At 32.4% G+C, this 15,146-nt stretch overlaps 2 protein-coding genes across 4 annotated transcripts in view; one reads left to right on the forward strand and one right to left on the reverse strand.

The window, feature by feature from the left end:
* The window catches only part of pear1 (platelet endothelial aggregation receptor 1), an 86,827-nt gene extending 85,237 nt beyond the window's left edge, over positions 1-1,590 (forward strand). The window contains exon 24 of the mRNA XM_087287220.1: positions 838-1,590. Within this exon, the coding sequence (XP_087143346.1) occupies positions 838-980 (143 nt within the window). The 3' untranslated portion in view covers positions 981-1,590. The remainder of the gene's footprint in view (positions 1-837) is intronic.
* A 2,690-nt stretch (positions 1,591-4,280) lies between these two features.
* The window catches only part of lmna (lamin A), a 47,054-nt gene continuing 36,188 nt past the window's right edge, over positions 4,281-15,146 (reverse strand). For 2 of the 3 annotated variants that reach the window (XM_087285062.1, XM_087285061.1), the window contains exons 7-13: positions 14,782-15,002; positions 13,798-14,083; positions 13,123-13,230; positions 12,921-13,040; positions 11,185-11,244; positions 8,717-8,938; positions 4,281-6,836 (exon numbers count right to left, since the gene is read on the reverse strand). In XM_087285062.1, the coding sequence (XP_087141188.1) occupies positions 6,801-6,836; positions 8,717-8,938; positions 11,185-11,244; positions 12,921-13,040; positions 13,123-13,230; positions 13,798-14,083; positions 14,782-15,002 (1,053 nt within the window). In that variant the 3' untranslated portion in view covers positions 4,281-6,800. 3 annotated transcript variants of the gene reach the window in all.

A 15,146-nucleotide genomic window follows, 5' to 3' on the forward strand; every position in this document is an offset into this window, starting at 1 on the left:
TGCTGCAAAGATTTAGGAAATATATTGTTTTTTTCATTGAAAACGTGTTTGAAATTTCAAATACCAACATACATTTTAAAGGAAAACATAATTTTATTAGTCTGAATTTATTTTGCATCTATTGTTTTGGCAGGTATTTAACCCTTATGTGCTGTTGGGGATGTTTTCATCCACTTTGGGGTGATTTTGAAAAAATACATTTATCTGATGCATTTTTATAGCGGTTTAATTCAGTGGATGTTTTCATCACGAACAAAGCAAAAGGGTATTACATTTAAACAGTGCAAAAAGGGTTTAGTGTGTAAAAAAACACTAGTGCCTTCATGCAATTAAACAAATATTGTTTGTAACATTGGGTTTTATTATGCTTTAGCTGATTTGCAGATTGCTATAATTTTATCATAAATTAAACAATAATAATTATGCTAATACACTGATGCCTCTAATAATTTGCATATATATATATATATATATTTATATATATATATATGAATGAAGATAGATAGATGAATGTGTCTACACCGTGACTTTTGTTGCACACTTTGTATGGGTCAAAATTATCGATTTTTCTTTTATGCCATAAATCATTTGAATATTCAGCAAAGATCACTTTCCATGAAATTGTTTTGTAAATGTTTTACTGTGATGTGCTAAGAACTTCAGTATATATTATATTTAAACATATACATCAGCAATTATGTAATGTTTAAAACTCAATTTCAGAACATTGACTGGTTTTGTGGTCCAGAGTCAGAGATAAATCTTAATAATGTCATTTTTAATGTAATAAGTTACTGTACTGTACTGTTTACAATGTGTTTGTTCGCTGTATTTCAGGACACTGTTCCCTTAGCAATGCTGAAGAACAGGAACTTCAGAATCACTATGATCTGCCCATCAACAGCCACATTCCTGGGCATTATGACTTGCCCCCGGTGCGCAGACCACCTTCACCATCGCCACGCAGACTGCCAAACTGATCCTTTTCTCTCCAAACCCAAAGACTCTTCTCTAAAATCACTGCCAAAGACTGAGAGAAAATAAATGGAGAAGGAAATGCTGTCCACAGAAGATTGGATGGAAAACTGCGCAACACTGCCCTCTACTGGACTACAACCGTTGATTGTTCATGAAGAAAAAGTTACTCCTGCACAGAAATTTAACCCGTTTAAGCCCGTGGAAAGCAATTATTGCCAAAAGCTTTATGACTTTTTTCCATCAGACAATATTTTCCAGTGCATGAAGTTCTGGTATTAAAATAGACTTGCTGGATTTAATGTGGTGACCTATGAGCGTTTCCGTACATTCCATCTTAAAAGTGAATGTTTTTTAAATCTTATGTGAGATCCACATGTACGCTCATATAAAAAGATGGGCAAGTTTTTAATAACTATCTGGGCATTAATGGGTTAAATTCCACATATTTTTTTATATTTTTAATGCTAATCATGTAATCCGGTAATCAGGGTGTAAATAACAGTTTCATTTTAAACAGCCACTGTAAATGAGTTCGTAAGATACAACATTTTGCTATGAATGTCAAGCTTAAGAGCTGTAAATAGTGTACATAAAAGTTTTTTTCATGCACAACTTGTCGTAAATTCATTTGTTTACAAAGTGAAAGAAACTAATCGTTTTTTTAAACACCTTGTCGCGAGCTCTGTTTACTAAGCGAAATAATTTCTCTTTTTATTTACTCACCTTTATGTCGTCTCGTGTACTTTTTTGGAAAGAGAAACGCTGTGGTATTTTGTTTGACAAAGTCAAGTGATTTCGGTAAAAGCAACCTTTTCACATAAAAGCTTCGAAAGACGCATTTGGGTTGACTGAGATCGCCCTCCAGCGGCAAAACCTTTGAACTACCTCCTGTTTATAGTTTTATACATTTATTTGTAGAAGTTTTATTGATCTTTATATACATACATAGAAGCTCTGTTATATATATATCTATATATATATATATATATATATATATATATATATATATATATATATATATATATATATATATATATATATATATATATATATATATAGTACAGGGCTTGACAATAACTTTTATGACCACCGGCCATTGTGCCTAGTAGTTTTCCAAAATCCCTAGCCATCAACTTTTTCACACACACAAATATATATATATATATATATATATATATATATATATATATATATATATATATATATATATATATATTTTTTTTTTTTTTTTTCCCCTCATATATATGCAGAAATTTGACTTTGGCATACTAAAATACTTTGCTAAAAGTTTTGTCCACGTGACTCATTCCTTTCACTTTTTGTGTAATGCATGGCCTTCGTCAATGAGCATGAGCAAATGGATTTTGGTTTTTATAGTGTATTGCAATTCGTTTTTATTACTTGACTTTTCTGGGATCAACAAGGATTAACCAATTTTTCTTCTCTAGCCACAACAAAAAATAAAAAATATATTTCTTAGACACGAAATTTAAATAATGTGTTAAAACCAATGGCCAAAACAAATCAAATATAGGCTGTCTGTATACATGCACTTTTTATTCAACAATATTTTTCTTTGAAAATTTGCCAATAATTGTTTTTGTAAATCTCATTTATCTAAAATGTTCAGCTCACCATCTGCATGATTATCCTTTTTTTGTATTTTGTATTCACTGGTTTCTTCTGCTCACATAACACACATAATTTTTGCCATCTCTTATGTCGGCCCCACACCATTGGGACAACTTTTTTGTGTAACTCTCCTTTTTAAGAAAACTACAATTTAAAAATAATTTTTAACCAGCCAAAGTGGCTAGTTGGAGCGGCTCCCTAACCTATATATATATATATATATATATATATATATATATATATATATATATATATATATATATATATATATATATATATATATATATATATATATATATATACATACATATATATATACATACATATATATATACAGTTGAAGTCAGAATTATTAGCCCCCCTGAATTATTAGCGCCCCTGTTTATTTTTTTCACCAATTTCTGTTTAATGGAGGGAAGATTGTTTCAGCACATTTCTAAGCATAATAGTTTTAAAAAACTATTTCTAATAACTGATTTATTTTATCTTTGCCATGATGACAGTAAATAATATTTTACTTGATATTTTTCAAAACACTTCTATACAGCTTAAAGTGACATTTAAAGGATTAACTAGGTTAATTAGGTTAACTAGATAGGTCAGGGTAATTAGGCAAGTTATTGTATAACAATGGTTTGTTCTGTAGATTATCGAGAAAAAAAATTGTTTAAAGGGGCTAATAATTTTGTCCCAAAAATGGTTTGTAAAAAATTAATAACTGCTTTTATTCTAGCCGAAATAAAACAAATAAGGCTTTCTCCAGAAGAAAAAATATTATCAGACATACTGTGAAAATTTCCTTGCTCTGTTAAAAATCATTTGGGAAATATTTAAAAAAATAAAATAAAATCAAAAGGGGGCTAATAATTCTGACTTCAACTGTACATACATATATATATATATATATATATATATATATATATATATATATATACATACATATATATGTATATACATATATATATGTATATACATATATACATACAATTAATTTATATATATATATATATATATATATATGTATATACATATATACATACAATTAATTTATATGTATGTATGTATGTATGTATGTATGTATGTATATATATATATATATATATATATATATATATATATATATATATATATATATATATATATATATTATATTAAAGTAATTAAATTAAAAGCAACAGAAGCGTCTCTTATTTATGCCAGCACTGAAAATGTATCAAGACCTTTCACTTAATACTTAAGTGATATTTACATAATTAAATGTTTAATTTGATTTGATTAATTATACTTTATATTTTTGTAGCTCGTTTGTAAATGCTTTTTATGAATGCTGGTCTGTCTCCTGCCTCTCACTATTAAAACATATATTATAACATATATCAAATGTATCTAAACTCTATAATAATCCAAGGCCTCAGACACGGGTTTATATATTTACGGTGGGAAGAGAAAAAAAAAAGTGAAAGAAATATTGAGAGATTGATTAGGCTGCTCAGAATAGATGGTGAACAATGTTGGTGACTGAAAATTAATTATCACTAAAAAAATGTGAAAAAATATATGAAATTAATTGCATTTCAACAAATAAACACAAAAAATGACATGAGTGAAACATTAAATAAAAACCAAAGATTCACATAAAAAAACAGATTTATTAATTAATGGAGACCAGCTGGAAAAAAGTCAGAATGGCTTTATTTGATTTAACTGAACAAAATCAAGGCACAGTTCATAACAAAGGCTCTCAGATTTGACATTTTTTGTGAAATTCCTCACAAAACAATAAAACATAATCATAAAAAATCAACTAAACATTCCCTGCATTGCCCTGCAGTCAGAACTCTCTTTATTTTATTTTTTTACAAAACCTTCATGACATTAGCCATCTAACTAAAACAAGTCTCAAAATCAAGAAAACAAAGATGTTTTTCTTTGAAGTTTGCTAATAAAATGCACCAACAGCTATCAGTAAGTGTTTCTTTGCATAAGCCAAAGATGCCAAACAGAAATTTGCCATAACAAAACAACTGAAAATACATCATCAGTTCAAAAACGAAAAACAAAATACATGGCTTATTACAATAACATCAAACGCTATGTAAGCAAAAATACCACAATTCATAAGTATATATATATATAGAAAAAATAGATATACTATCCCAATACTTTTCTTTAGAAACCCAAAGCGTTGCGAAGCAATAAAATACATGTTTAATGCCAGCATTATACAGTCCTCGTTCTGGAGAGCTGTAGCTCTGCTTATGTTTTTAATCACCTATGATCAAATCTGCTCTAGATTTCTCATTTATTAAGTCTAGTATTTGATCCTCTAAACTGACTGGAGGTGAGTGAAGAATTACTAGAGGCTTACAGCTGACCAGATGAGGAACTAGATCTACTGCAAGAGAGCAGAAGTGACGGGAGCAAATCAACACTCAAAGACACAGAGATAGAGAAACACAAACGTTTTAGTCTACGTGCACACTTACCAAAAGTACCACCGTACAACAAAAAAAATTTGATGCAAATTTAAACAGGGAATGACGGTGGTCATTTTGCATATTTAAATATTCCGCCTCTAAGGCTGAAAACAAAAATACATCATATTAAATTCAACATGATTTCTCTGGTAACATAATACATCTTTCTCTGCAAGTAAACTTCAGTTTTGCTTTTAAACCAATGAGTCAAGCCATTGAGTAAAATGTCAACAACATCTTGAAAAATGCTAACTGCTAAGGAGAACTTCTTTGGATGCGTTTTATAGTTGCTTCAAGTCTTTCAGAAACATCCCATAACACTAATTACACAAGACATGACATACTGCAGTCTAGTCAGAGCTTGTAAACGCACTGCAAAAACACAAGTACCTTTTTCAACCGTCTCCAAAGCATCTGTACTTATTTAATCCACGAGTCTCTCTAGAACACAAAACATTCTCACTTTTCTTTTCCCTTTTGTAGGTGCACATCCTTTCGACTACCAGACTGCCAGAGGTAGCATAAAACTTCCTATAACAGAAGTTTGAGGCGACATATTGTAAAATGACCCCTCATTCTCCTGTCTTCCATTAAAGGTAGAGTTCACCATGAAATGGAAATGTGATTTTATATTTACTCACCCGCAGGCCATCCGAGATGAAGGTGAATTTCTGTGTTCAGAAGTCATTAAAGAAGATTTTAGCTCAAAAGGTGATTCTTGGTGATTTATAAAACACAGGTCAACCATCTACAAAACTTTGAGCGTCATAAAACAACATATACAGGTAAAACTAAATTAATACACAGTTTCTCTTGACGATACATTGAGGTTTTATGGACATTGTTGGGTAAATATACTTTTAAAAGTAATATATTGTAATCTTAAGTCTCTTTTTTAAGGAACTAAACGTTTCTCAGTGAATGTGTTGTTATTTTGGCATTTTTACAAGTTATGATTGTAATATATTACTTTTAAAGAACATTACCCAACACTGCTTATGGAGCAAACTGAAACTGAATACTTTTTACATGTAATCCTCTCTACAGTTTATTAGGAGTCACAGCATTTAAATTTGTGTTGCCTGTATATATTTTTTACTCTTAAAATGAACAGCATTTTACAAATCACCAAACAATCACAATTTATATCTAAAAATGTCTCTTATTTAAAGTTCTCCTGAAGTAAAAGTCACATCTTGGAAGACCTGGGATGAGTAATTCAACAAATGTCCATTCTTAGGTGTACTGTCTCTTTAAATGACACTCACTATATCTTACTGTCCGTGTTTATGAGTTAAATAACTAGCCTATACTGTACAATTGTAGTCCACTTCACTGGAGCTTCTGATAGGGTTTGTTGACTGTGCGTGTTGCTTTCTGACAGCATTGAGAGCTCATGGTGTGAGTGTGAAGTGCTCAGTTTGCCTCTCTCCCTGAGTGCAGGACCATCATTCTGAAGCTGCTGCTGCCACCATGCATTTATATTTTAGAGTAACACTCTACATAATAATCGCAAACTACTGCCTACAAGCTGCCATACAAAAAGCCAAATCTAGCCGGTAGATTATGAAATACGAAACAAGAAAGACTGAAGTACAAATATGTTATAGTGTGATGATAAGACATAAAAAAACTGAAAAGAAACTAGTTTTGGGATCAGTTCCGCCTGGTTTCTGTGAAAGCACAGATGGTCAGGGTTTGCTTTCAGCTCCTCTACATAATAGAGCAGTTGTCCACTTTGGGTCCAGCCTGAGAGAGACAGAGAGAGAAAGGAAATTAATGTAAATTCAATAAGACTCCTGCAAATCTTTTCTAACAGCATGCTTCTGTTTTATAGCAATACTAAATGAATTACTGAAATAGGTTAACTAGGCAGGTAAGGGTAATTAGGCAAGTTATTGTATAATGATGGTTTGTTCTGTAGACTATTAAATATATATATATAGCTTAAAGGGGGCTAATAATTTTGACATTAAAATGGTTTTATACATTTTTATTCAAGCCGAAATAAAACAAATAAGACTTCCTGCAGAAGAAAAAATATTATCAGACATATTGGGAAATGTCCTTGCTCTGTGAAACATCATTTGGGAAATATTTAAAAAGAATAAAATTCAAAGGGGGCTAATAATCCTGACTTTAAGTACATATATTTATGAAATGTAATTTTTTTTGATAACTTTGATTTGTTTTTACATGTTTATCAGTCAATTTAGAAAATTAAAAAATGTATTAAGTTTTTGCCACAAGTTTTTTTTTTTTTTTACAAATATTTATTTAATTACAGCTTTATATCAATTGATTCCTCACAAAGCATTAAATGATAATTTGATCATTTTAAGATTAAAATCATATACCGAAACCTGGAATAAGTAGTAGTAAGAGATAACAATAAATTACACATAAAAATTGTAATTGCAACTTAATTTCATTAAAATCATTTAAATTGTTCTTCAATACAGGATTTTCCCCCTTTTCTTGGAAATTTTAGTCTTCCACATAAAAAATATTAATTTATACTTTAAAAAATTATAAAATTATAAATGATAAAAAACTAACTTGTTTTTTTTATTATTAAATTTAGTCTTCGACTAAATAATATAAAATCATAATATAAAGTATTTCCCAGAGCAGGTTGCAGCTGGAAGAGCATCTGCTGTGTAAAAGATATGCTGGACAAGTTGGCGGTTCATTCTGCTGTGGCGACCCCAGAATAATAAAGGGAATAAGTTGAAAAGAAAATGAATGAATGAATAATATAAAATATTTTACCACTTTATTTTAAGGTGATTAATACACATGTCCTATGTATTTATAAAAGTAATTACAATTAATTATGCATGATTACATGCAACTGACCCTAGACCCAAACCTCATCCTAACTCTATTCATATAGCAAATACACTGCTCAGCATATAAGAGTATACCCCTTGCAAATCTCTCTTTTACATTAATATTTTCTATAGGATGATTCACAATATGGTATTTATGCATAAACATTAGATTACTCAGTACTGAAAAAGCCAAATTCAGATCTAATCCAACAATATTTAATGGTCTAAAAAATAGTAGCCCAAATGTATATGTTAGGGGGGAAAATATAAAATAAAAAATAGCAAAAATCAAAATGAAACTAATATATATATATATATATATATATATATATATATATATATATATATATATATTAGTTTCATTTTGATTTTTGCTATTTTTTATATATATATGTGTGTGTGTGTGTGTGTGTGTCTGTGTGTGTCTGTGTGTGTGTGTGTGTGTGTGTGTGTGTGTGTGTGTGTGTGTGTGTTAGTAATTTTTTTTTTGCAATACTTCACATGAATTTAAATGTGTTTTTTTTCTATTTCTAAAGATGTACAGTGACTAAAATATTATTTTAATAAATACATGTTTGATAAATCTGTTGTTCAAATGCACTAAAATATATTGCCTATATTCTCTGAGAAAAGAATAAAACTATTCAGTTTTCAAAGTGGGGCGTACTCAAATATGCTGAGCACTGCACATTTTGAGCACAACTTTGAGCCTGAAATCATTCAAAAAAGAGAGAAACCAACCACAATGTAATGCTATTTAACAAACAAACAAAAGTGCCCTCCACACATACACACCTGTCTGGGTTTGTCGTTGCTCACAATAAAGTGAGAGGGCGACACAAAAGCTTCAGTGAGTCCTCCTCCTCCTCCACTGCTGAAGGAGCGAGATGCGCTGGACACTCCTGAGCTGGCAGAAACACAGCTGCTGTTCCTGTCGGACGGCTGACCACACGAGCCGCACAGCACAGTACGGCTGCGCAGGTTATACTCGCTGTCTCCGCATGTGCTGTGAGCCGCCTGTAGGGGGAGACCATGAGCAAAACACATTAGCTTATTATAGATCAAGTTCATTTTAACACCCCTATGATTCACTGTGGGACGGCAACACCCAAACAAGCAGCACAAACAGACATTAGCAGACCACACTGGGTAAAGAAGCAAGATGATTTTCATTATGGGCAGTGGTTATGTAACTCACGTTGTGAGGCTAATGTTTCTATGTGACTTAAAGGGATAGTTCACCTAAAAGTAAAATGTATTTACTCAACTTTGAGCGCTTACATACCTTTGTGAGATTTTATTGTCTGTCAAACAGAAAATAAGATATTTTGAAGAATGTTGGAAATGTCAGTAACCACTGACAACCATAGCAGGGGGAAAATAATATTACTAAATTCTAAAATTCTTCACAATATCTTCCTTTATGTTTAACAGAAAACAAAAGAAAAAAAGGTTTAAAGCAAGAGGAGGGAGAGTAAATGACGATGGAATTTTCATTTTTGGGTAAACTAGGCTTTTAAAGGCAAGACAATAAAGGCAAAAACAGTTTTTATGAGCTCACTGATAGTTTTTTTTTAGTCTAATGTAAATAAAACATCAAAAAAGTGATACTTTTGATGCACTTCATAAATTTGTAAAACAATATTAACATTTTTGAAGATTGTTTTTATTTCCTGGACTGCTAAATAAATCTCCACCTTAGCTGTACTTACTCCAAACTTTATTTATATGTACACTCACCGGCCACTTTATTAGGCACCCCTGTCCAACCGCTCGTTACCGCAAATTTCTAATCAGCCAATTGCATGGCAGAAACTCGATGCATTTAGGCATGTAGAAATGATCAAGACGATCTGCAGCAGTTCAAACCGAGCATCAGAATGGGTCATTTAAATACCCAAAAAGGGAATTTAAGTGACTTTGAACATGGTATGGTTATTGGTGACTGGTAATTGGTATGGTAACTGATGATCTACTGGGAATTTCACACACAGCCATCTCTAGGGATTACAGAAAATGTTGCCTGTTCTGATTAGTCTTGATTTCTACAGCAACATTCGGATGGTATTGTCAGCTTGTTGTTGGCATCAACAACATGAAAGCATGGATCCATCCTCCCTTGTATCAATGGTTCAGGCTGGTGGTGGGGTGTAATGGTGTGGGGGATATTTTTCTTGACACACTTTGGGCCAATTAGTACCAATTGAGCATTGTGTCAACACCACAGCCTACCTGAGTATTGTTGCTGACCATGTCAATCCCTTTATGACCACAGTTTACCCATCTTCTGATGGCTACTTCCAGCTGGATCATGCGCCATGTCATCTTGAATCATCTCAGACTGGTTTCTTGAACATGACAATGAGTTCACTGTACTCCAATGGCCTACACAGTCACCAGATCTCAATCCAATAGAGCACTTTTGGGACGTGGTGGAACGGGAGATTCAAATCATGGATGTGCAGCCACCAAATCGGCAGCAACTGCGTGATGCTATCATGTCAATATGGACCAAAATCTTTGAGGAATATTTCCAGTACCTTGTGGAATCTATGCCACGAAGGATTAGGCAGTTCTGATGACAAACCCGTTAGTAGTTAGGTGTATCTAATAAAGTGGCCGGTGAGTGTATATTCTAAAAGTTTTTACAAAAGAATGAGTTCATGCATAATTTGTGTGATTATTTTACTCTCTCTCTCTCTCTCTCTCTCTCTCTCTCTCTCTCTCTCTCTCTCTCTCTCTCTATATATATATATATATATATATATATATATATATATATATATATATATATATATATATATATATATATATATATATATATATTTTTTTTTTTTTTTATTTAACTTAATTTAGTGTTCAGATATTTGAGCTATACATGTAAGCAAACTAATACACCTTTAATTTAAAAAGCCCAATTTGAACAATTATATGTAGAATTTAAGAAAACTTTTTAGAAACCTGAAAATGTGTGCAATTTTAAATACATTCCATCAATACATTCAATCAACTAAAGAAGTGTTGATACTAATTAAAGTGCTTTTTTCCCCATTTCACCCGCAGTGTCTTGCCTTAAGTTTAATTTCAATCAGGCAAAGCCAATCTTTAGTGTGACTGCGCATTATGAACGAGTTTAAATTTACAAAATACTCTAGAACTCAAGCTTTAAATCAATAATTCATTTTAACCTTGCAACTTCAAAATAAATTTCAAAGGGAATAATGATATTATTGTCTGTTTAAAATGGGCAAGTGATTGCGTACCATCTCATCATCTTCCTCATCCTGGAACAGAGTACGTGTGACTTTTCTCATCGCCATTTCCTGACAAAAAACAATGAAAGAGAAAAGCAAATGAGTCACTTAGTTACCTCAAATCAAACAAACACTTTTTTTTATCAAGTATGCGGCCAGATTTGATGAGTAACCCAAAAAGCAGATGTCATAAATACTGAGATTTTTATATTGAGATTAACTTTTGAGTTATTTTACACTATCAGTTCATAATGATCTGAAGCTGTACATATTTTTTTTAAAAATGGATGGTGTATTTTTTATGTCAAGTTCTCAGACATCTTCAGAGCCTGCCATGCCTGGATTAAGAATTCAGAGGCCCAAGGGCACATTGACTTGTAGGGCTCTCTACCCAGTCGTAACACTATAGTTAAATTAAAAATAAGAATAATATAATATTTTTATCAAGTGAATCTATAATGTATTGTCGGCATTTTTTAAATAAATTATATTTAGTGCATATATTTATAGTCGTCAAATATTTAACTTATTTTTAAAGCACACTTTGATAAAAAAAAAATACTAATAAAACTAGTTAAAATTAATGGGTTTTAGTATACTTGTTCAAGTTCACTATAGCAGTACTAATAGTATATATTTTGAAGGCTATTCATTGTAAATACAAATTAGTTAAATCAAGATGTCGCTAACATTTAACAACAGGTAACATTTAACGCCAGTTATTTTGGTGTTAACACCATTTAACACCAAAATAACTGTTTATAGAATATTTAAAATAACTATTTAGATGCTCTTTATACACTTATGAAAAAAACTGAAACTTATAAAATACCTACGAGCCACTTGTGACTTTATATCACATTTTCATTATTCTAATTTTTAAACAAAAATATTTCCTTTCTATTAAAGATAAATGTATTTCCAATCTGATATGTAATGAGGAAAAAAGAATAATGAGTTCATCAGACGCTGGATTCAAACCAGTTGATGATCAATCAGGTCAAAACAAGTTATCATGCGCTTTACGAGCTACACTACTCATGATGCTGTAAGTCGCCCTCTTCAGTTATGTTGTCTCTGTCAATCAAACAGTTATGCAGAAATTGCTCAAATAAACAGAAATTGCTCAAATAGCTTATTCCAACGAGGTGCGCTTTTTGCACTTAGCCTTAATAGACATTTAAAATCTGCATTTTCCACACCCTCGCAGGGGCCCCAAGTGCGCACGGGCCCCTTGGCCTGTCCATAATGCCCATTGGTATTTATTTATATATTTATATTCATGCATTTGAAGGTGTTACTATGCGCACACACATATACACATGCTTACACACAAATATTTGCATAATTTTTTTTTAACCATTTTTTTTTTTGCATAAAAAATCTAACTGATTAAAATACTTTATAATGTTTTTTTATTTACATTATTCCAATTTCAGGAAATTTTTTTATTAATTATTTTAAGTTTTATACATACTTTCATAAAATTTTATTTACATACTAATATAAAATTGTAAAAAAAAATACAAATCTGTGACAGTACTATTTATAATACTTACATTTCTTTACAAAAACAGATTTTAGAAATCAAAGATTCTTGTACTACTTTTGTAGCCCATACTGTGAATATTTTCTACATTTTACAGAATCCAATTAGGGTTTAATTAGACCCGCAACATAAAGGCTATATTTAAAGAAAACATAGTTTCAAGGAGATGTCTTGCTTTAGTTTGTCATCATCGCACCTCTCCGCTGGAGCTGATGAGGGTGGTCTGGAACAAATCACCGCTGCCCCATGAGTTCTGGGTCTTCCACACCAGGTCACTGGGAGGACTGTGGGTGCCTCCGGCTCCTGCAGCCCAGATCTGACAGCACACAGACACCACAGTAAGTCAGGAACTTAAATGCCAACCAAGGGTGACTGTCATTCCCTCAATCGATACATACCGTGACAGTCTGCCCTGCCTTCAGGTTAAATTTGGGTGGAAACTTGTAGACGATGGGAGTGCCAGAACCAATCTGCCTCTTCACCTGCCAGTGACCCAGAGACTGATCCTGGGTAAGGGAAGAAAATTCATTTTAGAAATAGTTAATAACTAAGCAGTGTAATTGAACACCAGACACGAAGCATTACATCGCTTGCTCTAGATTGATCACATGATGTTTATATCCTCATGCTAATTTTATGCTAATTAATTTCATTTTTAAATTTGCGATTAAGGCAAATTCTATATGTATGCAGCAAACAGGTCATCAATGTCAAGCAAGCAGCAGAAATATGTCTTTATTAGTGCTTTTTCATTGACTCTTCAACACATTTAAAAGTCATAATGATGAGAGGAACTCCAATGAGCCGAGATGTTGATTGACCACAAACCTATTGGAATGCTGTATTTTTGAAAAGGCTGGTTAGATAGACTAATCAAAGTCTGTGGCTGTTATGAGTCAGATGAGAGTTAGCTCAGCATTTTAAGCTGCCATAAGCAAAATCCTGTTGGCTATTTTTAAAGGGGGAGGAGCTTCTCTATATCTCGCCCTCTCTACATGTTTAAGTTTAAATTATGCCAAAGTTATACATTTCATGGCACTTCAATCATTGTATTGGTGGCTTTTTGTTCTCACCTGGTCAGACTTGTTATTAAGCCGCACAAATTTTCCTTCCAGGTCGACTTCGTCAACGGTGACGCGGCCGCTGGCTGAGGCTTGTTGGGAGATCCGTGTGCGGGTCACTGTTCCTCCAACCACACTGGAGGCATCACTGTCGTTATCATTCAAGCGCCGTTTCTTGGCGCTGCCGGAGGATGTGCGACTGGTGCTGCTCTGAACCACACGAGTGTGAGAGCCTGAACCAGAGGAGCGGGTCACCGTCACCCCACGAGCAGGAGGAGGACTCGGAGACAGACGAAGTCTAAATAGAGACAATGGAAGCAAAATGGTGAGTAAATGCGTGAGGCAGTTGAGTTTTCCAAAGCAAATGTGATGTACAGTATGCAGTTACTTTTGTTGACGCAATTCATATATGGTTAAGTTTAAAAAGCATTCAAATAAATACACTTAGAATTGTGTTATTAATATACTTCAATATATATGTATATAATCTTTAATAGTTAAAGCATTAGCAAAAAGAGCAGAAATCATCAAATCTATTTAGGATGTTCACGGAAACATTTGGGGACAAAGCATGGAAATATAAAATAATAATAATAATAATAATAATGTTAAAATAAAAATAATTAATAAAAATATTAATAAAACATTTTTTAAATTTACATTTAAATCATATTAGTATAAAATAAAGAACATTTTAAAAAATCTAATAGATATAAATACCACAGATTTAAGGGAAAAAAATTCTAATTAATCCAAAACTCTTTTAAAATAAACAAAATAATAATATATATACAATATGTAATAAATAAATAAATGCATATCTGCAAATTAATCAATATTGATATCTGAACAGCTTTTAGCGAACACATTAATATACAATTTATTTCATCAATCAGAATATCATGAAATTAATCTGATTAAAAGTGTACGTGACTGACAGCTCTATTGTTTACCAAGGGAAGTCTTTGTGGATGTTATGAACATGCTATCACTGACCTTTCCTCCTCTCCTTCCAGAAGCTTCCTGTAGGCACTGATCTCCATGTCCAGAGCGAGTTTGATGTCCAGCAGCTCCTGGTACTCGTCCAGCTGTTGCTGCATGCGCTGTCTCATCTCAGCCATCTCCTTCTCCTTGTCCTCCAGACGACGGCGCAAAATATCCCTCTCTCTGGACAGGGCCTCTTCCAGCTCGCGGATCTTCGCCTCTCGAGCAGCCAACTGTTCATCAGAGCACAACAACATTCTGTCATATGCAAAATTACATGACATATTATATGCACTTACATATAGTGTAGGAATAGTTATTCTGTTGTTTCGCTCCTCTTTTTGTTTTGCACAATGGTCAGAATAACGCACATAATA

Source organism: Danio rerio, chromosome 16 (assembly GCF_052040795.2).
Source record: "Danio rerio strain M-AB ecotype USA chromosome 16, GRCz13ab, whole genome shotgun sequence".
NCBI classification, from domain to species: domain Eukaryota; kingdom Metazoa; phylum Chordata; class Actinopteri; order Cypriniformes; family Danionidae; genus Danio; species Danio rerio.